The sequence below is a fragment of the Zingiber officinale genome, unplaced genomic scaffold (genome assembly GCF_018446385.1).
Source record: "Zingiber officinale cultivar Zhangliang unplaced genomic scaffold, Zo_v1.1 ctg39, whole genome shotgun sequence".
NCBI lineage: Eukaryota > Viridiplantae > Streptophyta > Magnoliopsida > Zingiberales > Zingiberaceae > Zingiber > Zingiber officinale.
In genome coordinates this window covers 77,320-100,994 of record NW_024589940.1, presented here as the reverse complement: position 1 = coordinate 100,994, position 23,675 = coordinate 77,320, and the positions used below count along the sequence as shown (strand labels likewise).

At 37.5% G+C, this 23,675-nt stretch overlaps 1 protein-coding gene across 3 annotated transcripts; it reads left to right on the top strand.

The window, feature by feature from the left end:
• Positions 1 to 14,145: 14,145 nt before the first annotated feature.
• LOC122037418 (arginine--tRNA ligase, chloroplastic/mitochondrial-like) lies at positions 14,146 to 23,318 on the top strand. Of its 3 annotated transcripts, none has more exons than XM_042596886.1 (18): positions 14,146 to 14,364; positions 14,530 to 14,655; positions 14,983 to 15,113; positions 15,397 to 15,472; positions 15,633 to 15,734; positions 15,814 to 16,029; positions 17,171 to 17,251; positions 17,983 to 18,066; positions 18,245 to 18,349; positions 18,874 to 19,052; positions 19,916 to 20,000; positions 20,207 to 20,405; positions 20,568 to 20,637; positions 21,007 to 21,076; positions 21,726 to 21,815; positions 21,932 to 22,000; positions 22,458 to 22,556; positions 22,983 to 23,318. In XM_042596886.1, the coding sequence occupies exons 1-18, from the start codon at positions 14,245 to 14,247 to the stop codon at positions 23,091 to 23,093; spliced, it is 2,013 nt and encodes a 670-aa protein (XP_042452820.1). In that variant the 5' UTR covers positions 14,146 to 14,244; the 3' UTR covers positions 23,094 to 23,318. The 3 variants fall into 3 exon arrangements, with proteins under 3 accessions (XP_042452820.1, XP_042452821.1, XP_042452822.1); XM_042596887.1 differs by having other exon boundaries at positions 14,207 to 14,364; positions 14,534 to 14,655; XM_042596888.1 differs by having other exon boundaries at positions 14,241 to 14,364; positions 14,510 to 14,655.
• Positions 23,319 to 23,675: the final 357 nt, after the last annotated feature.

Sequence of the window (23,675 nt, the reverse complement as noted above, 5' to 3'; positions counted from 1 at the left end):
TATATTTTACCTGTTTATACATGCTTATAGGGGGTAGTGATATACCATGCTTCACCATGTTCAGGACCTAGGTTTTTATACCTTCTGTGTACCTTTGATTCGATATGATTCTTTGACCTAGGGTGCACATTTCTATATATATGGATTAGGTCAGGATGTTTATATGGTTATTGCCATGCATCATTTGCATGATTGCATGCTGTGCGATAGTTCGCTCCATTATTGTTGAGCACATCGCCAGTTACATGGATCTGCACACACCACCACTCATGGGTTAGTGGTCGATTCAGGCAGAGTGTGTTGCAGCAGGGACTCTGTTAGGCACTGTTGGTCCGCTCATGGGTAGTGTGACACAACGTGTTATCCAGCAGGGATTCCTCCCCGTCATCGTGTACCGGGAGTTGAGAGCATTGCGCTCCCCCATCTATGATTTGGGGTAGGAGGATAGGTGTACTCCGACAGCATCCCGTCCACTCGGTCACTCATCAGGAGTAGTGACGACAGGTTGTCACAGCCCTACCCACTCGGCCTCACTTTTGTATGAGATGATCGACTGGCGTCAGGGGTGACCAGGACGCATCATTGGCATCATATGCATGATGCATTTATTGCTTGTGTTTGTGTTTGCTGCATTTATATGTTGCATATTGTTTGGATACCTATGTTTGACATGCATACATGATTTCCTTATCCCTCGGACTGTTTGACCTTATACTCAGGACCTGGTTAGTACAGTATTCTCCTGTTTACTTCAGATGCATTTTTATCTTTCTTATCAGGAGACTGTACGCATGATTAGTGCTAGGTGTTGTTTCTTTACTTTGCATATCAATTGTACCTGCTGAGTGTTGGACTCACCCCGCCTCCATTGTTGATATTTTCAGGTTGATGCTGTCAGGAGAGAGTTCCAGTTGCTGGTCCCTGCAAACCTCGAGGATGTGATTGGTTTTTCGTTTGGTTTCCTTTTCTGTTCTAGACTATTTGAACTTGTTATGTTCTGGATTTATTTACTTATGGACATGGTATAGATTTTATTACATCGATGGATTTGGATTTGGTTTTTATTCTACTACATGCCTGCCTGGACGGCAGAAGAGGTGAGTTCGTCGGGTTTGAGCTTTACGAGTGTAGTGGAGTAGGGTGGATTTCGAGTCAGAGTATTATTTTACTGTTTAATTATCTTAACTGCGTGGTTGTGACAGCCAGAGGCTGAATAGATTATATATAACTGCGTGGTGATGTTTTATTTTGTTGTTATTATTCCAGCCGCCTGTGGCTGAGGTATTTGTGAGATGTAGAAAAGTTTCAGATTGTCCACCGTACAGGGGAGATGTTGCCGAAATTTTCTCGGACAGGGACTCCTCTAGGGCGTGACATCTATAGTTCTAGTACTTTAATTGAAAAAAACCACTTCCATATAATTTCACTGATTACCTCATACGCCTAAGATAAAAGCAGCATGGACTTTAATTGAAATTACTAGGCATGATAATGATAATGATCCTCTTTTTTGCACCATCACTGACCAAGGCACACAGTTCTTCCTAGTGTTTAGTGACTGTGGCTTTTGATTGTGCCAAATAATAGAGATAAACAGACTAAAAAATATCTCTGAGAAGATTAACTACAAATATAAGTTGATGATTCACTCTGATCCAACATTTCGCACTGAATTAAAGAGTATATCCATTTTCAGTAGTCAAAAATCGCATCAAACTATTTATTCTCAGGTTTGTGTGAAACAATCAGAGAGGAGGTCAACAAGTAGAATATTTTCACTTCTCTCTGCAATATGGATAAGAACTCATGTTAGCCAACACAAAGAAAGAGATTGAGGATAAGATAATATTGGAATTCATTGTTTTAAGCCAAAGCGAAAGATAAACTTACAGCTAAACTATTTAAGGAACATTGATACTAATTCATAACAATAACCAATTTTCCCAACACACACATCTAGAAGTTATCCAACACTATTTTAATGTTGAAAAAGAATAAAAACAAGGTGTCGGAAAGATAAAAATAAGGAAACATTCTAACCGAGCAATAAACGTTGAAGTTGCCGCAAAATGTGGTTGGTGCACCAAGCGAGGTGCGGTACCATAGTACGTCATTTTCCACAAAGCACCATGCTTTACCAAAAAATTGTAGCTTCTCGATAATTGATTAAATGGCCAGGGCGTATGCTCCGTCCACAAGTCAGTCACAAAGACCTACACTAGCACAAGATTTTGATCCATAGAGCAAGGGGAAAAAGCTACTTTCTGGACCACTTGGAGACAAGACCACTAATTAAATTTCTAATTCACCTGGTACTCATCGCCGAATTCCTGGTTGAAGTCAGCCCTGATGGCCTCCGCCGACGCGCGATGCCTACCACCACTATCACTCATCAAAATCAAAACCTTCTTCGGCCTCTCATACTCCGCCACGCCGTTAATGGGGGCGCCGTTGTCCTCGGCAATGAGAGGGCTCTCATCCTCCAGACGGATCTCGTCGTTCGAGAGGCCGGCGGAGGCAAACCCGATGGGGGCACGGGGCTCGCTGTGGGAACGCATGAACCGGTTGAAGTGGCTCCAGAGGCGATGGAGCTCGGAGGAACCGGGGGAAAGTGAGGCAAAGGCGGCAGGCCGGCTGTAGCTTCTACTATGCGAGGGAAAGGAACAACGTCGAGGAAAAGCAGAGAGGGAGGAAGGAGAAGGAGAGGTGAAGAAGGGGATCCGAGCGACGAGGGAGTCGAAGGGGAGGAGCAAGAGAAGGTCTTCTTTGGCGACGGAAGAGGGAGTCATGGTGGCGGGATTTCAATTAGGGTTTAATTGAAGGGGATCCTTGGCCTGCTTTTCTGACTTTTACTCGTCTTTCTTCGCATGGACTGATAAAAATCCGTTCTTACTTTTTCACTGCTTCACCGGAAACCTTGGCAGCGACCGAATCTGGAGCTTTCTCTTCCTCCTCTTCGTAGTCCAAGAGCTCCTTCTCGTAAACATCATTATCCTTGGCTTCCCCCATACTATCTCAAATCAAGAGAAAAAAAGATCAAGACAAGATAATATCAAAATATACAACGAAAACGCATCAATCACACCAAAAAACTAAAAAGAAAATGAAAAGAATCACCTTGGCGGACGAAAACTGGAAAGTGGAGCTAGAGAGAGCCTGCAAGAGAAACAAATCAGGAGAAAAATAGAAAGTAGGACGACGAGGGTTTTGATAAAATATCCTAACTGGGAGAGATCCGAGGAGGCTAGGGTTTGGAGGATGAATGGGAGGACTGGAGGAGAGGGGAAAGTTGAATAATAAAGGGTTAACGAAGCCAATCCAATGGTGGACTGGATGAGTGGCGAACGAGAGCAGCGTGATCTTAGCAGCCCGTGTGTTGATGCTGTGTGGTTGGACGGAGAAGCAAGGGCGTTGTGTGTTGATCCTGATCGGGAAAGGAAGGGGTGTCGATCTAGGAAGGGGGAAGAGGGAGATGAGGTTAAGAGAGATGGTCGGAGGTTTAGGTTTAGGTTTAGGCGAGAGAGATGGTCGGAGGAAGGGGCGCGATATAGATTTAGGTTTGGAGGGAACTTCACAGTGTTGCAAATTTTGGTTGGTGGAAAAATTATAATATTTTATTTTGGTTCATTAACACTGGGTTTTAAAAATCGCTGTTAAAATCGATGTCTATTAACGAAAAAAAGGGCGCTTATAGACATCGCCTAAAAAACCGATGTCTATGAGCGAAAATCTGCGCTCATAGACACCGGTTTTTGAAAAAACCGGTGTAAAATACTCAAAGACATCGATTTTTGCTTAAAACTGTTGTTGTTCCACTGATGTCTATGAGAGTTTTTGTTGTAGTGATGACTTTTGAATAAATTTTTCATTTAATTGACATTTTGTTTGTTAGCATTTGTTGGATGAGGTTGTACAAATTCGCCTACAAGACATGCCTGAGGGAACACAAGCAATAGAAGTGCATGAGGATGCATTTCGGTTATATTTTCTTTAAAATTTGATATCATTTTTGTTAAGGCTATTACAAAATGTATATATATTAATTATAAATTTTATGCAGTGATGTATTTGGAACTGTGCATTCTGGTCGAGTTCAATGTCTAAGAGCAGGAGCACTGCCTAGGCAAGTCTTCCCTGACAATGTAAACGTAGCTCATTCTACAATAGGCAAAACTATCACTCCCCTGCGGATATGATAGATAAATTCAAAGCAATGCAAGAACAAATGAACAAAGATATGGAGATGCGTGAATCACAATTGCGAGCAGAAATGGAGGCACAAAAAGCACTATGTCAAATAGAAATGGAGCAAATGAGACAAATGCAAGATCAATTTGAAAGTTTTACACGTGTTATGCAGAGTATGATACATGGAAATGTCGGAGGGTCTAATGGACCTGAATTGTTGCCAACACAGGTATTTACATATTATATAATATCAAATTAACAAGTTAGTTACTTGTTCAAATCTATGATTTTAATTTTGATTTATTTTTACAAATGGCAATGACAAACATCATTCAGAAACACATGCATGCCACATCAAATCCAAAAGAAAATGATACCTACCCCAGAAGATTCATCTGATAATTAGATATTGAAGGAAAAATATATTTTAGTTTGTGCCTTTATTTGTAATCATTAGTATGCTTTTGTTTTTAGAATTTTATGATTTCATGTTTCTTGAAACTTAGATACTCATTTGTGGATTGTTGGATTTTGTTTGGTTTATATCCTAGTAAATGACAATTCATTTTTTGTTATATTTTTGTTATTTTTCAGTTATTTCTCTTATATGTACCATGTTTTTCCATTGCGGAGTTGCTTGTGCAGTAGGAACGGAATATAAAAAATCTAAAAATATTTTTTTAAATGACTTCTGAAGCGGTTAACAACCACTCTTAGAAGGGAAAATAAATATATTGTAGGGCTCATGGTTGTACAATCAGTTTACAATAGCTTCAGAAGTTTGTACAAGTGTCCTAAATAACCACTCCTATATATTAATTTAAAGAAAAGTTAACCGCCTCAAGAACAAAGCAACCACAGTGCTAGAAAACCGAATGTGATGCATGTTTATAGGTCCAGTTATCAACCACTTCCAACGACTAGAAACACCAACGGTTAAACAACCGCTTCTTTGACTACCTGTTGGAGTTGTTTATAATCACTTCGAATAATGCTTTTAGGAGCGGTAATTCTTGTTTCACCACTGGCTGTTGTTGTGGTACAATAGACGCTAGGATCGGACGAAATTGAGACAGTAATGGAACCGCTTCAAATTTATTTTAAGCGGTTAGAATATGCTTCGGAAGGTCCCAAAAACCAGTTCTAAAGTCCTTGTTTTTTTGTAGTGGGAGTCGATTGTCATATGCCAGTGCATGCAAGGGATTGATTACTACTCTCTTCATCACGGAGTTGCCACTTGAGGAGCTGCTGGGTCAGTTTTGTGTCCCCAACGTGGAGGTTAGCCGGAGTCAGCTTGCAGAGATGGAGTGCCAAGGAGGGCACAGTGGAGGACATGCTGATACATCCACTGGTGATATTAATGTTTGTTAGTATGGTTGTCTAGTTGGGCTTGCACCTGAGATCTTGTGTACTTGTGATGACGGTTGGTGTCTGCATATGCCAACCTACTGTTGCGATACGAATGCCTAGCCTTGTGCGGCATTGTATCCTTAGGCGGCCTTATGGATTTCTCGTTCCAATCTGGCATTGGTCCAGACATGACGGGCGGGGACCTTTAAGCCATAGGTTGCTGTACATTTCTTTCGCTCCATATATGATAATTTACCTTTCATAAAAAAAAAACCTTCAAAACACTTTTCTAAATCTATTTTCCCTTTTAGTCGCTCCCTCGCTTAGACGCACTCGTTCTAAACCCTTCGTCGCCACCACCACTGCCGTCGCAGCTACCGTCGCCAACTCTCCTTCTACTTATCCGCTGCAAGCTAATCAAAGGTGTCGCAAACTTCTTCTCGAACGGGCTGGAAGGTCCCTAAACTGCCGTCGCAAACAAAGCCAACACTTCCCCTCCCACCCCTCCATTCTCAATCAGAAGCCCTTCCTCCAGTATCTATTTTTCTCTATGTACAATATTTTTTATTAAGATTTATACTACAATGTATAAGTGCTAACTGCTACACATTGTAACGACTATTTGATAGTATGACTTTCTTATACACAGAGGGGGGATTCCGGAAAGACGAGCAATTAATAAACATTGAAAATAAGCACAATTCTTACTGTCCAAGAAACTGCTACATATTGTAGCAACTACTTGGACAGTAGATGCTACGTGTTACTTGGACAATAGCTACTACAATATGTAATAGTTATTGTCCAAGTAGATACTACAACATGTAGCAGACTGTCCAAAAAATACTATACGTCGATTAATACCTTGATCTTTCTACCTTGCGAATTAGTGATGAAAAATAGACACAATATTTGAAGTTGTAGTGTTTATATGTCTTGACGGAAACTCTTCCATGATATATTAACTCTAGAACAAATTATTGATGAAAAATAGATTTTTAAATTTGTTTTGTTGTCATGTTTCTATCTAGTATTAACTACAATGTATATATAGCTATTGCTGTGCAAGCCCAACAATATTTTCTTATAATGTGAATACTCATTTTTGATAAATTTAAAAAATTTTAATTATATACTTTTTTTTTAAAGCAAACTTACGAAATATCATTTTCTACATTTCATGATGATAAATCATTTCATTTTAAGTTATAATTTCCTCTAATCCTAATATAGTATTTCTACATGATTCTAACATGCATTTATTATATTGTCTTTATTGGGCGTCAGTCAGGTATTTATAACACCTAGATAAAAGCATCTAGACAGTTAATGATTTTAAGAGCGCTATACATCAGTTCTTTAAGAGTAAAAAAAAAGAGAGGCTCCCAGGGCGTAGTGCAGACGGTGGGCGCATGGTATCTTTGGCGTAATGGCCAGGGGTCGATTCTCAGGAACTGACGACCTAGGGTTTACCCCGCCATGCGCCTATGGCTTGTGTACCTGCATGAACCTCCCTCCATATCCGTGGGGCCGGCACTAGGGGGCCGCTAAGGTAGCGAATCTACCTTTTTTTTAAGAGTAAAAAAGAGGCAAAAAGAGCTTTTGAAGCTAAGAAACAAAGCCTCCTATCTCTCTTTCTTCCTCTAACAAGATCTGACCACCACCAAGCTCCTTGAGATGAAGATGTCGTGACCACACAAGGAAGAAGAATAAGAGAGGAAGAGGAAGAGAGGACCGGCCACCACCAAGGAAAAGAGGAATAATAGAAGATATATTGTTATAAGGTGAGGCACCTCTACCCTCTCTTTTATATTCCTTGGTCTTGACAAATGAGGAAAGTTTTAATTAAAACTCCCTTAATTTCCTTGCCAATGAAAGAAAAATTTAATTAAAATTCCCTTTTCTTGTTTCTATTGGCCGGCCACCTCAAATCCTCCAAACAAGGAAAGTTTTAAACATAAAATTAAAACTTCCTAATTTGTTTCCGAAAATTTTTAAAATAAAAATTTCTCTTTAAAAATTTCTTTCATGGTTGGCTATAAAAGGAAATTTTTATAAATTAAAATCTCTCTATTAAAATATGCGGATGATTACAATAAGGAAAGTTTTCTCCAGAATTAAAATCTTCCTTTCAATCTACAAATAAGAAAAGATATCAAACCTTTCTCTTAATTTTGTGTAGAAACTATAAAAGAAAAGATTTAATTTTAAAACTCTCTTTTAAATCATGACTTCCACATAAGGAAAGATTTTAAAAAATAAAATCATTTTAATTTTATTGTGGCCAGCCACCTAAGCTTGGGTTCAAGCTAGGTTGGCCACACTTCAACCCATCCAAGCCATATCTTGGTCGACTCTTGCTTGGGCTCCAAGCTTGGCTTGGCCGGCCACCTTGGGATGGCTTCAAAGAAGGAGATTGTTTCTGAGCTTTTCAACCGCCTTGGATTAACAACCACCTAAGTTGTAACCAAGTCAATCTCTTGAGTCTTTTCTCTATTTTCTGTCATTTTATTATTTTATTGTTGCTATTTTAGAGTTGAAAGAACGAGGAGGATATTTTTCTTATTGTAGGTAAATCACTCCTCCCCTCTTGCCGGTTTGCTGCACCAACAGTACTACATCTTCTACCCTCGTCGCTCAGCTCTGACTTCCAATTACAAACCTGCGATGCTGCTTCGACAATTGCGCTCTACATCAAGTTCTAATACTGTCGATATAATTTACATTACGTAATTTATAATTATCTCTCTTTGTAAATTCTTTGTAATTCTCCAAATTATTAGTGAATTGTCTACCGAAAGCAATCGTTGATCGCGGGTCTTGGGTATGAGTCGTCATAAACTCCGAATCAAGTAAAACAAAAAAAATGTTAGCTTGGTTTTTGTTACTCTTACCTTCTTGCTTATTTCCACTGCACGATTCTTTTGAGAGTTTTACGTGAAAAACATGAAAGGCCACGAGCGCTATTCATCCTCTCCCCCTCTAGAACCTTCGATTCTACAATTGGTATTAGAGTGGGGTCGCTCTGAATTAGTGAAACCACCATTCGAGCAAAAGTTTTTTCATGTTTTTTGCTGTTGAAAGTATTCTTATGTCTTTTTTTCGATTTTGCATCTTGAGATTTTTGGGGTCGATGGAAAATAGTGCTATCACCCATTTTAATCATATTTTTATTTTATTCACATTCGAGTTTATTGTTTCTCGAAGTTTGTGCAACAACACTCGAGTTTTTTAGTTTTTCTTTTATACTGTACTACTAATCCAAGATCAAGATTTGATACACTTTTTTTTGTGTGTGCGTGATATCTTAAATAACCCATCAAGAAGGTTATAGTACCGCACGTCTGCCCCTCTTCTCCGGAGAGGATTTCGACTACTTGAAGGGTTAGATGGAGTACTATTTGAAGGTCTAAGTTAAGATGTGGATAATCATCCAAACGGGCTTCTCACTACCGCTCGACGTCATTGGAAAATCGATGACATAAGACAACTGGAATCCTCTCATGATGAAGAAGGTCGAGGTCGAAGCTAAAGCAACTCAGACCCTACAATACGGACTAACCAAAGAGGAGCTGAACCGAGTCAGTCTGTCACAAGTGTAAAAGACTTGTGGAAGAAACTGTTGGAGGAATCTAGGTACCCTAAGTTTTGATGTTTGGGTAAAGGTTTAAGTTAGGTTTATTATTGTATTTGATATGCATTGTGAGTGTACAGGATGCAGGTACAACAAGGAGAGTTCAAGTGTGATCTTGGCAAAGGAGGAAAGTCCAAGTGTGAGTCTTGGCAGTGTAAGTCCAAGCATGTAGTCTTGGCAACGTAAGTCCAAGTGTGACTTGACAATGAATGAAGTCCCGGAGGCGCGACCTCTTAGTAAAGAAAGATCCGCCAATAATGACAAGACCGATGGAAGCTCCAGAAGGCAAGGCGTGAAGGATGGGGAGGCATCTAAGGGACGCGAGGCTAATGGAGGAGGCTAGAAGGCTAGGTTTAGGTTGTGCGGGCAAGGACGAGTGCATGAGAGACTGTATCCAGGGTAAAATTTCAGTGTTACTGTAGCATTACTGTAACAGTCGACTGGTGTTTTCATCACTCAACTAGTAGCCGACCGTTAGCTTGTAACGGTCAAATTTCACCTAGGACCAGTCGCCTGGTGGTTCTACTAGTCGATTGGTGGCGGGAAACACAGCTTGGTGTTTCCTCCCGAGCTCTATTTAATATAGCTCGGGATGTTTGGCCAAGGTTGACGATAATAGAGGTGGTTAACCCCTATTAGAGTCTCCAAGGTCTTCTTGAGTGATCAAGAACTTGAGCGAGTTTGTGGCAAGGTTTCTCCACCCACAAGGAGCTACTCGAGTTAGCTGAAGGTTTTTCGGGGAGTCATCCACTGACGGATAGGAATCGTCCACCTTACAGACAGCTGTGGAGTAAGAGCTTCATCTCCGAACCACGTTAAACAAGGTGTTAGGTTTGCTTTCTTTTGTTAGTGTTTGTCTTGTATTTCCGCTGTGCACACTAACCATTGTAGGAAGCGACATTTTGTGTGAGACGCTATTCACCCCATCCCTCCTCCTCCTCCTCCTCTAGCGGTGTCAAGGTCCTAACAGAAACTGATAGAGTTGCATGAAGAAACTTCCGACACTAAGGTATCAAAACACGACTTAATTCTAAATAAGTTATATAACATAAAAATACAAGATGGTGAATTGATAAGTCAATTATACGCTCAGATCCAAGACCTGCTCAATGGTCTCCATGTGATTAGACAAAATGTGGAGAACCATGATATAATAAGGTACACATTAAACACTTTTCTAAGGAATATTATGTGAGCATCGATGGTAGATTCTAACAAACTTTCTAAGGATCTTTCGTTTATTAGACTAGACAAGCTATTTTTTGAATTTAAATTGCATGAACATATTAATGCACACCCTGCTGAGAAGGAATTGCCTTGCTTGCAGGAAAATTCAAGACTAAGAAGGTGAAGCCCGAGTGCAACTTAAACCCGAATCCGAAGACGAATTGGATTCCGAAGATGAAGATGAGATCACTGTCGAACTAGTCAACCTAGTTCGGAAATGTTTAAGAAGAAAAAGATGATCTAATCAGAGCAAGTAACCGGGTCCAAATCAAACCATGAAGCCAAAATTAGAAGTGACCTGCTATAAGTGTAACCAAAAGGGGCATTAATAACCGGAATGTCCAAACAAAAAGCAAAGAAGAAGGAAGACTCTGAAAGCAATGTAGTCTGAGTCTTTAGAAGACTCTTAAGAAGAAGAACAAGCTCAAACGAGCTTCTTTGCTCTACTAGCACAGGCTCACGTTGCCGAGACCGAACCTGAGTCGGAGCTTAAGATCGAATCGGAGGCCGAGTTTGAGAGAAGCCACAAATTCGTATCCATTTCTGAAGGGTCAAACAACACTTAAGTTCTCCTACAGAAGAACGATTATATAATTTGATTAATTATTTGATGTGTAAATTAACTAAGTCCAATATCCAGGTTAAGTCACTCAAAAAGGAGATTGAATCCCTTAAGGAGGAGACTAACTTAAATCCTTTGACTGAATCAGTTTAAAGTGGAAGTTCAACCCAAGTTTAACAACTTGAGAAAGAAAATTTTAATTTGAAAACTCAAGTTAAAGAACTTAAGGACACATTGGAATGATTCACATTGGATTCTAAGAATCTTGATCTGATTCTTAGAAAACAAAGGGTTGTATATAACCGATCTGGACTCTGATAAAAGGCTAAACAACAATTCAGAACTTACTTGTCTTTAGTGAATAAAACAAATAGAAATTGAGTCTAAGCATGAGTCCCCAAGTCTAACTTGCCTAATCAATTTGGACTTAATCAATATTGAATCTCTAAGGATCAAATCCATTACCTTGATAGATCTTATCAAGGCTATGATCTAGGGGGAACCAATAGAAAGATCATTCTTATTATTAGATAGATTTGATATTCTGAATTGAGGTCCAAGAATCGATCGTGATACTTACCCTTTGATCACCAATGACACTCTTTATCTTAGTCATCTCCAATGCATATAAATCTCATACAAGAGATGCAATTTTCTTTCTGTTGGGAATCTTGAATCGAGGTTGAGCTTCCTTTATCATCTCTACAAACCCTACCCCTTCCACTACCCTAAATGGCATCTCATCTTTAACAACAAATGTAACAACCTTATCTTTAAGTTTTTTTTTGGCAAAAGATGTGGGGTGTCAAAGCATTATTCATGGACGATTGTGTTAAGATTGGTTGAGAAGAACCTGACTTCACCGTATTATGAGGATTCTTTTTGCATTTCTTCACATGCCCATCAATGTCATTATCCCTATGTGTTTTGCTATGGGCAGGAACTTCAGTTTTGCAATAATTGCAAATAGCAACAACAACAATGACCTCATTTTTGTGATTTCTCTTTATAATTTTCTTGGCGTGTGACCATACATCCGCTATTTTTCCCTTTTGCCTCCAATATCTACTACTTCCTCATGAATGATTGATGTTTTGGATGGAGATACTATGTGAGGTTGAGTGATGGAAGGAGAGCTACCACTTCCGCTAGATGTATCCATGAATGAATTTATGAACGACTACAATAATATGAATATCGTTCAGAATCAGATAACACAGTTAGAAACATTCAAATATTACTAAAAAGAGAATACTATGTGAGCAAGATTTAAGAAAAATAGAGATTGACAATTTGACATCATGTTTAAAATGTATATAGAAATATATCGCAAGACAAAACACTTTTGAATCAATACTTTACTGAGCCCCCAAGGAACTTATCACAAGGCATAACACAATATTTAGATAGTTGTACCAGACAAAATAGCATACAAATGCATGTTCACGATACTCAAGTAATTAGGGAGCAAGATTTAGGAAAAATATAAAACCTATATAACACGTAGAGAATATTATAAGAAAATTCAGTTCATCAAAAACATAATACACATACCATCATGGTGAACAAATTGATTGAATCCATATGAAAGCAACAACATCAAACATAAACTATGATTGTAACTAATAAAGCAATTGCAGCAAAGTTTTGGCAAATACCTTTATAGATCAATGTGACTCTTTGCTGCCTCCAGTAGAGCACGAACTAAGGGAGGGAGGGGAACGTCAGCCGTGAAGATCTGATACGGGAATGGAGGAGGCAGCGTGGCTTGGACTGTTGTTAGGGACGCTGTAGCCGAACACGCAGAGAAATGGAAGAGAGATAAGAGAGCTCCCGGATGGACAAGCGGAAGTAGCAGATCAAAAAGGAGGTGTGGTCATGTGGGCATGGGCTAGGGTTCCAGTGGAATAAGTCGGCGAACAACGAAGGGCGAACGATGAACGGCGAAGGGCGAACGACGAACGGCGAAGGACGAAGGGTGAACGGCGAAGGGCGAACGACGTGATTCGCGTGTTGCGTGAAGTGAGCGGCTGAATGAGTGAATGAGAATTTGAGATGCGTAATTATCCTAGTTTAATGTTTACTTACTTTTTAATTTTTCTTTTTGTGTTTTTTAAAATCGTAGTTAGTTTTTAGATATTTTAATTTTTAGAGCTAGTTTTCTATATTATTTTTTTTTAAAAAAAGTTAAATTAAAAATTATTATTAATATATTCGGGTCGGGTCGGATAGAACTTGTCTCTGATCCTTTTCTCGATTTTGGTTGGGTCGGAAAAAATTCCGACCACTCGGGTCGAAAAATATTCGGGTCGGGAAAAATTCGGAACGGAAATGAATTGAGGAGTTGGGAAGAGTCGAGAATTTTGTAAAAAATTCCCGCCCTAATTAGGTACAATGGTAAAATAATAAGTGCTTGAATTCTAAATGGGATAACGTCTCGGTTTCGTTGTACTTCAGTTAAAATAAAGCGTTTACTTCAAAGATTAATCCGGCAAAATTTAGAGACTTGGATTAAAAGTAAATATATAAATAGGATGGACATTGGACTGCTATACCAATAGAAGAGTTGTTGCAACTGAAGAAGCATTAGTATCCGGTGAAGGCTCAATGTGTAACGAATGGAGAGTTCATGCGGCGTGTGATAGTTTCTAGAAATGCATCCAATCTGTGTGGGTATCCAAAGAGAGCATTCGACATGGTCGATCGTCTAGAGAGGACTAACTTTAACGAGGATAGGCAACCCGGCCGATAAGGGCAATGGGTTGGTGCTCCATATGGGAGAGCATTCGAAGAGACCCTCTAAGACAAGCGAGTAGCTTCTTGATCTTGGATCGTACCGCCTGGGTGAACCGATCGTAGGGCATCACGGGAGGTTTGACCACGGAGAGGGAGGCGGCGGCTGGAGTTGCCAGAGCAGCAGCATAGGTGGTGGAGGCAGATCGAGGCCGGAGGGAACAAGGCTACGTCGAGATAGCGCGAGGAGCTTGCGGGTCGGCAAGGTTATGGCCGAGAAGCGAGCATCGGGAAGGAATGAGGTCTGGCGACGGCGAAACAGTGGGACCTGTTGGAAGCTATTTCTCTTTTACTGGGCTTTAATCGGGTTCGATCTGCTCGAGCTACGTCGCACTTCGGGCCTATTTGAAGCTTCCTCACATCTTCCTGGGTTTCGTAGCCACCAGATGTGTACACGTCAAATCTGGCCAACAACGAACAAATTGTATACGCGTAAGAAACCCTAAAATTAGCCGCAGACGCCGCTCATATTTAATCTAGCCCACTGCCCATGGGCTCTGTTTCCGCCTCTGCTCCCGCCACCTCCCCACCGCTACCATCACGACGCGGGTCTGTTTCCGCCGCTGCTCCCACAGTCTCCTCACCGTTATCATCACCACGCTTCCTTTCGGTGAGCATTTCTCCTCACTCCTCTTGAGGATTGCTTGGTGTCTGTATGCTTGTTCTTCTTCTTCTTCTTCTGTTTTGTAGTTATGACATTTAATTGAATTCTTCTGTGATTTAAATTTGTGCAATTGTTCTTGTTCTTGTTTCGGATTGGGGATTCTGGACCTAGGCAGGCTATTTTCGTGTTACTTCTAGAAGTCCTGATTGGACGAGAAGAGCGAGGGTGTTTGTCTCCGCAATGAGCAACGAGATTGTGCCGATGTCTGCGCCCTGTGAAGCGCCAGCTACGAGCAGGGTGAGTTGAAAACTTTTCTGGGTTCATGGATAGCTCATCTTCGCTCATCCTCTTCTAGACTAAGAATGGTCTCTGATTAATTTTAATTTTTCTTTATTGACGTTAGGGAATACTAGGATTTGATCACTTCTCTTTATTGCTTTAGGATGGTAAAATAAATTCATAAAATACGCGTTCCTAAAGCTAGTGTTTTAGTTCATAATTTATTAGGGTTTGAGGTGAGTCCTTGTCTCCACCACCCACTGATAGTTCATGCAGTTTTTGATATGGCGGGATGGTTTTTTTTTTTTTTTTTTTTTGTGGGTGAATGAATTTCATTTGTGACAGAATATAGAGGGAGCTGGAAGCGCTAAACAACAGCTTTCAAGGTTGGTGAAAGAATCCCTTGATTCGTTATTCCCAGATGAAGTCCAGCCCATTGTTGCGGCTTGCCAAGCAAAGTTCGGTGATTATCAATGGTGAAATTCTTACTATATTCTTCTTCAGCAAAGCACTTCGGCCAAATTTCAGCAAAGCCTCTTTGTTTCTCTGTTGTGTGCTTGATAAACTGACTATGCAAGTCTATTGCATTTTGAGTTCTTATTAGTTGTTAGAATGTTTAATTGTTATTGCCACTGCAATTCTCCTCTAATTTAGATATTTATAAGATTAATTTGTCTATTGTTTCATAATTATAGTTACCATTGTTACTATTTGCTCTTTGTTTGGTGAATGAAAATGACTAGAAAAACTTTGATGTAGCAACAATGCAATGGTAATTTGGTCACAATTGAAGGGGAAAACAACCCAGTTCAAGAATCCCAGTTCTATTGGCCAGGTACCTCATAATTCCCATTAGCATCAGTTCCTACATAATGTTTGCAAAGTCAAAAATTCACAGCCAATTAGGTGCCACCATATTACATTGTTCTGATACTCATGGTGGTTTGTATCATTTTTTGTTCTCTAAAACGATATTGATATGACATTTTATACAGGCAATTGCCAAAAATCTTCCTGAATCTGAGATGATTGAATCTAGCTCTGTTGCTGGACCTGGATTTGTGAATATAAAATTTTCAAACAAGTGGATATCTAAGGTAAAGAAACATTGATCTGTTTCCTCAGTCATATCTTTCTTTCTTCTATCTGTTATGCAGAAATTTAAATATGACACAGCATATCCAAAACATGTTGGTAAATGGGATTGAGCAATGGGCACCAATACTTTCAGTTAGAAAGGCAGTGGTAGATTTCTCATCACCTAATATTGCAAAGGAAATGCATGTTGGTCACTTAAGATCCACCATTATGGGTGACACTTTAGCTCGCATGTTGGAGTTTTCGAACGTGGAAGTCCTTAGAAGGAATCATGTTGGTGATTGGGGTACACAGGTAACATTTGTGGTTCTTTTTGTCTTTTCTGTAAGGGTCTTCCTAAATTAAGTTACTGAAGAATCAATCATGCTGTTACTTTATTTCGTGTTTCCTTTAAAAGTCAGATCTTTTTTTTTTTACTGTTAATCTAATGTACTGAGATTGGTTACTTCCCGCATAACATTTATACATTATCTGTCTTATGTTCTAAGTTTGATACCTAGTTCTCTATCTCCTGTCTTTGCCTTTGGTATCCCGTGATCAATTTATACACTGGTGCAGTTCTTGCAAGTATCTCATCATACAAAAAGGGGCCTGATCAACTATGTTTTGTAAAACAACCTGTGGTAAATTGCTTTTAAACTTTTAAGAGACAAATAAAGTTATGAATTACAATCACAGACATACATATTGACATGGAATTTTTTAAAATGTAAATTCGATATATTCCCCTGTTTGATATCCTAGTTTGGAATGTGATTATTCTTGATAAGTTAAAAAAGATAATATAAATGGTTAACAGTATTTATTTGTCCACTAATCCACCATATAAGCTCCTGTTCTCCTCCCCTCCCTTTGCTTGTAGTAGGGATTGCCACCCCTACTACCTCTATAGGTTCCCTTTTCTCTTCTGCAGCCCTTATACAAAGCATCCTTGTAAAATTTCCTTTGCATTTTGTTTTATTATGCTTTCCACCAACTATCTAAATGCAATCCATATATCACCTCTGAAGTGGCACACTTAGTATTACCTATGGATATCTACTATATTATATTATATTAATATAGGATATATTCCATATTAAGTTGTATTATATTAATATAATACAGAAAAGGGTGTAAGTTTAGTGCCCTTATTTTAGTGAGAGCCATAGTTTCATGGCACTTGGGAACGTGATTCCCATTACAACAACTTAACCAGAACTGTTATGGTGGTACCTTGACTTAATGCATTGTATGTCTATATAAACTTTGAATAAGGTGGATTCTGTGTATGACGCTACCTTTTAATTGTTGACTATTGTTGTTCTATCAGGGATGCCATGTACTTTTGTTAATTTTATATTTTAATTACTCATTAATTAAACTTTATATTTTATATACTTATTGTTGCCTCTTGTAAATTGCTGTTGAATAAATTTATTTTATTCTTCTGCAGTTTGGCATGTTAATCGAGTATTTGTTTGAACAATTTCCAAATTGGGAGGATGCTGGGGATCAAGCTATTGGTGACCTTCAGGTGTGATATGGCATTGCTAAGTTTTTGTGGATTTATCATGTTTTAGAATGTGATCCTGCCTTAGTGGTAAGGTTTGTCGTGGAACCATGCTCTATAAACATACAATTCATAATATACTCATCCAATAGTCTGAGATATTTATTTTATTTTTTTTAAAAAATAAGTGTTAAATGCAAAAAAATTATCTACATGTAAGCATGTCTCATAATTTTGATGGATCTTGTGAAGAATGTTGAGTTAGGTTTTAACTGTGCCCCAGGAGGTTGACTGGTTCCTTCCCTGGGTTTCGTTTCAAAGTGTGATGCTATCCATTGATAATATCAACACAATATTAATCCATGTAACTTTTTTCTTTGTGTTTAACAGAGAAATCATAATCTATTTTGTTTGGTTTGTCTTTCTTTCATTATCTGTAAATATGTGCTCTCTAGTTTGTTTTTGTGCATATTGAATCTGATCCATTGTGTGCTAATATAGATTGAATTTGGATGATTTAGGGTTGTCTGATGTGATTCTAATTATATTTTTGTGGCAAAATACAACATAAGGATGAGTATAACTTTTTAAAACAATATATGCACTCTTTTTTTCCCCCCTCTTTAGGAATGGTTAGCGTGTATGTATCAACTTGGATAAAACTGAAAATAAACCCTATTTTAAGACCCTTTTGAATGATTTTCTTAATGGTATTGTATTTATTACAAATCTGACTGATTTCTTTGCCACTTCAGGCTTTTTATAAGGCATCAAAGAAAAAGTTTGATGACGATCCAGATTTCAAGACAAGGGCACAACAAGCAGTTGTGAAATTGCAGGTGATAATTATCAACTTAAACCTATAAAGGGTGGATCTTCATACACAAGCACAGAAGATTGTTTTTTTTATCACCTAATTATTATCCTTGATGCACCAATTATCATTCTATGTTTGTACATTGGCAGAAAATTCATTTCTTTATTATTCTTTTTCACAACTAGTCTCTTGTTTCATAGAGCGGGGAAGACAAATATAGGCACGCTTGGCAAAACATATGTGAAATCAGCAGAAAAGAATTTGATCTGGTTTATCAACGTCTTAAGGTCCAATTGGAAGAAAAGGTAATAGTTATATTATGAGCTAAATGTTTTGGTGGTTTTCAAATTACTTTTGACCGTTTCTCAACTGGGAAGCTAGTAGTTATATTATGAGGAAATGTTTTAGTTTTTTGGTTGCTTTTGACCACTTTACGACTATCTGTATATTCCTTGTCAGTTTTACTCCCTCTTGTTTTCCTCAGTTTTTAGTTCTATCAATTTTGTTTCAAAATTTTTTTCTTCCACTTTTTATTGATTTGTTTAAACTGATGCTCAATATAATATATTTAAAAAAATTCTTTAATATGAATGCTTTAATAGCTACATGCTACAGCACTTAGCTGATCAGAAGTAATTCAGCAGAGTTTCACTGACTTACATAGTCCAAATCCATTAAGTATTAAGTCTCTTTGGATTGATGTTGTCTATTTATTTGTCTCTAACAAATTATTTTATTTTTATTTTCTTCTCTAAATCTCCTTCCCATTGATTTCTTTCTTAGTGTCTAATAGATTAATATAACGTTTGAAGAATATTATTTTTTCAAGGGTGAGAGCTTTTATAATCCTTACATCAGAGGGATTTTGGAAGAGTTTGAAAGAAACAATCTTATTAAAGAAAGTGAAGGTGCACGTGTGGTGGAGATTGATGGGTATGACATTCCTTTGATTGTTGTGAAGAAAGATGGTGGATACAACTATGCCTCTACTGACCTGGCTTGCCTTTGGTTAGTGTGTCTAATTTTCGTTGTTATTTTGTCCTTTAAAATACCCTCTGACATGCGTCCTTTTGTATTGCTTGTTAATTGAATCGCCAGAAGTTATTAATGCATGTGTCTCTTTTGTTGAACTTGCTTGTAACTATGCAATTTTATTTTAATTTTAAGACATATATACAGACTAGTTAGTATTGCAAGATTATTGTTTTGTTTACTTGTGTGCTTGAAGGCTTGAACAGTTGTCTTCTCATGCCTTTCAGAGTTTTTCACCTTTAAATAACTCAGAGAAAACACAGGAATTCATTATTGATGTTCTCTTAATAGAACATAAATGTGTATAGTAGGACAAAAGAACCATCAAGTGTATGTTGGATTAGATTTGTTTGTGGTCTATTCAATTTCCTTTGAATTTCTTTTTGGCCATCTCATTTCATGACTTTTTTTGGCTAGCCATTTGCTCCCAGAAAAAAAATCATATTGTCTTATTAAATTGCTGTCTTGTTGCCTTAGGTACTCGATTTATAAAAACCTTATATCCTCCAATCTCTTGTGAAATGTTGTTTCATTGTTTGACACCTAACTGATAAATTCTCTAACCTTTGTTATAGTAGGGTTTTCAAATCAGCCCTTGCATTCCATTTCTAAACTGATTCATGCATAAAAGATGCTTAGTTATCTTTACTTCTTCCCTGCTTGCCAGCACCAAATACTATTTCTGTTTAGCTTACACGTCCATGTAAAACATAATTTGTCATCGTTTCTTTTTTGCTTTATTAATACCTTCTCGATGTTAAACTTACACTTTATCTCCACTAAATAGTCTTTCCATGATTGGTTATTCTTGAATGCCTTTTTTCTCATGATTTCTGGAGGTACCGGCTAACGGAAGAGAAAGCTGAGTGGATTATTTACATTACTGATGTTGGTCAGCAGCAACATTTTGATATGTTTTTCAGTGTATGTATCATGAATGCTTTATTCTAGCTCGTACAGTTGCTGTTACAATTCTGGCACATGTAGTTGAAAGTTGTTACAGTGTCTTATTCAACAAATAGTTTTTTTTAGTTTTATTGTGTTCTCCATAAGCTTATGAGTTCTAATTGATCATTACTCCTGTTATTGCCTGTGATAAATTCATAATAGTGACGCTATTTTTATTTCAGGCTGCTAGATTAATTGGTTGGCTTCCAGCTTCTAAAGATGCATATCCAAAGGCTAGTCATGTGGGATTAGGTTTGGTTCTTGGATCAGACGGAAAACGTTTTCGAACTCGTAGCTCAGAAGTTGTCCGTCTGGTTGAGTTACTTGATGAAGCTAAAAATCGTAGCAAAGCTGAATTGATAAAGCGGCTTGAGGACAATGGTATTCAAATGAACTTTTTTGTTCTTTACACCCTATTGATTTTTATATGTATGTATATTAAGATTCTTGTTAGTCTCATTGAACCATGCTTGGGTGTTTTTCATCAATTCAATTGTCTATTTTGAGCAATGTAATTTTAAATATTTTTAATTTTTTTAACAGGTAAAATTACTGATTGGACAGATGCTGAGCTTGAGAGTACTGCTGAAGCAGTTGGTTATGGTGCTATCAAGTATTAAAGACTTTTATTTAGTATTTAAGTTCTAGTGAAGCAAAAGTGAAAATGATAATGCCTTTGTTCCCAATTCTCCTTTTTACCATTTTCAACTCACCATTATTTTAAAGTTTCATCCAATGCCTTTTCATTTTTGTTGATAGTTAATTGCCATGTAAAATAGTATTTGAAGGGGGCAATTGCTTTTTGGTTGAATTTTCCTTTGATTTTAAAATAGGAAGTTAGTTTAAAAAGATTCAGTTTCTAAGAGAACAAATGCACAAATGCTGGAATGATATGTTCTGTTTTCCAAGATTTGCCAGGTCTCTGGTTTTGGTTAAATTGCATGTCCATTTTCTATGTACTTCTAATATCATTTTCAAACAGATATGCAGACCTGAAGAACAATCGCTTGACGAACTATACATTTAGTTTTGATCAGATGTTGAATGACAAGGTATCTCTTTTATTTTTTTTGGAGAAGGTATGTTACTAAAACATAATATTATAGAGGATACGCCTAGGGGGCGTCTAAGAACCCCTAGGTTATATTGTTTGGAGAAGGTATCTCTTATTTTTTACTCTGCCTATGGTCCCCTAGGTTATATTGTTTGGAGAAGGTATCTCTTATTTTTTACTCTGCCTATGGTTATATTGTTTAGCTAATATAGTTTCTAGGTCTGATTGAATAGTGGTCTGCCTATGGAAAACGAGTTGTCTAGAAACATATAGAAATATGGTATCTCTTATATTTCCATGGAAACTAAGCTAATATAACAATCATTTTCTTCCTTTTGTTATATTTCCATAGAATTTTTTAGGTTTTTAACTTAAACTATTAAAAAATTGTCTAGATCCAATTCATTCTAAAGATCAATAGTCCTCGGTGTTGTAGATCTATGAAAATATCATGAACCAAAGTCCTATTTGGTTTTTTTTATTGCTTTCTTAATCGTTGGGCACTTGAACTGAAAAAACATACATGATACCATCAACAATCAAAGTTGATATGATATTTTTGTTACTGATGGATTCTTTTTGTGTTGTATATCTTTATTTTTACCTTTATTGTTCAGTCTTTTGTATGTTATATGTTATTTGAACAGGGAAATACTGCTGTCTACCTTTTGTATGCACATGCTCGGATATGCTCCATCATTAATAAATCTAGCAAAGACATAGAAGAATTTAAGAAGGCAAGTACCTGTATGAGTTGGAAAATTAATACTGGTGTGATATTCCATTGCGCAATTGTTTGTTCCTATTTTTAGTTTTGGCACAATTGAAATACTGTCTTGTGTTGTTTTTACAGATAGGAAAAATTGTGTTGGATCATGTTGATGAGCGGGCCTTAGGGCTTCATCTGATTCAATTTGCAGAGGTATGAACTTGTGTCATGTTTTTTTATTTGGACAACTCGCAGATTCATCATTTGTAGGTGTGGCATACTCATGGGCTTAAAAACTATATAATATTGAGATGATTGTTAAATATAGCACAAAATTTTGACACTTGACAAATTTAAGATTAGGTTTTCTTTTTTACTGATTTTATACATTTAGTTGTGTTTTCATTACTAAAGATGCATTTACTAAACTTGTAGTCTAATTAATTATTTTGTTTTATTTTCGAAAACCTTTTGCTACTATTGATATACTCATCTATTTCCATTCTGTTCAATAATCGTTGATGAAAATTTATTTTATTTTTATTTTTTCCCCTGATGGTAACAATTTTTTTTCAGGCATAGTTGTATCAAGTTTCTTATTGCATTTTTTAGATACTATTATCATGCTTTTGCCTTTCTGATGGATGCAAATATTTTTGATAAATTTCAGATAGTCGAGGAGGCATGTTCCAATCTGCTTCCAAATGTTTTGTGCGAGTATCTATACAATTTATCTGAGATGTTCACCAGGTTCTACACTAGTTGTCAGGTATATTTGATGTTTTCTTTTTTTGGTACTACATAAAAATATTACATGTTTGACATAATAGATAAAATAGTAGTTATTTCAAATTAATTATTAGACCTGGACCACAATGCCAGCTCGTAACCAACTCTTAACCAGCTCGTAGCCAACTCATAACCAATCAACCAAATTAGTAAATGCAGTTGGAACCCTAGGGTGTGCTGAAGCAGTTAGGCTCAAATTGGAGTCATGGAGTTGTCCGTGGTGGGACGGTCTGAGGTGGTAGTCCCTTGGGCCAAACCAAAACTACCTCCCGCTTTCCCATCTAGGACCAAACCTCTACAACAGATTGGCCAAATCGCATAAGCCCAGGACTGTAGTTGAGTTTTTTGAATTGTTGGGCATTGGTGCTATTATAATTGTTCATCATTTCACTTTTATGACAAGCAGGTGATTGGATCAGAGCAACAAGAAAGCAGATTGTTATTATGTGAAGCCACTGCCATCGTGATGAGGAAGTGCTTCCTTCTCCTTGGAATCACGCCAGTTTATAGAATTTAACATGAATCCATTCCATTTCAATCATTAATTGACAATATAATAGTCACTGCTTGTAACTTTTTCATAAAGACTTCAAAAATCCAACAGGATCCTTGGGAAGTATTTATTGTAATGTTTTGCAATTTCTTGGAAGAAGTTATTGTAATGTGCTTTTTAAAAGAAAACCCAATTATACAAAATCAAAAACAGGGTTAGATGGCTCGGTCCTTTATGGAGTTTCAGTTACATGGCTCTTTGTTTTCTTCTTGTAAGAGTAAAATTATAAATTATATGCGTAAGTTCTACTTTATGTCTGATTTACTCCAAAGGGACCGGACGACATGAAAAATTAAGATATTTTTTTATTAATTTAAAACTGTACGGATAAGTTCATAGTTTGCACGGATAAAAGTTCATAGTTCGTCCATGTTTTTTGTCCATTCAAAATTCTGACTCCATGGTTTTACTTTGGTCATCGCCAGTGATCCAATGAGGATGTTAGCGATGGCCTTCAAGATGGGTCTCTGCAGTAGTTAAAGAGCGAACAATTACGTGGGCATACTTGCGTTCCTGGGAGCAAGTCTCTTTTATATCTTTATACTA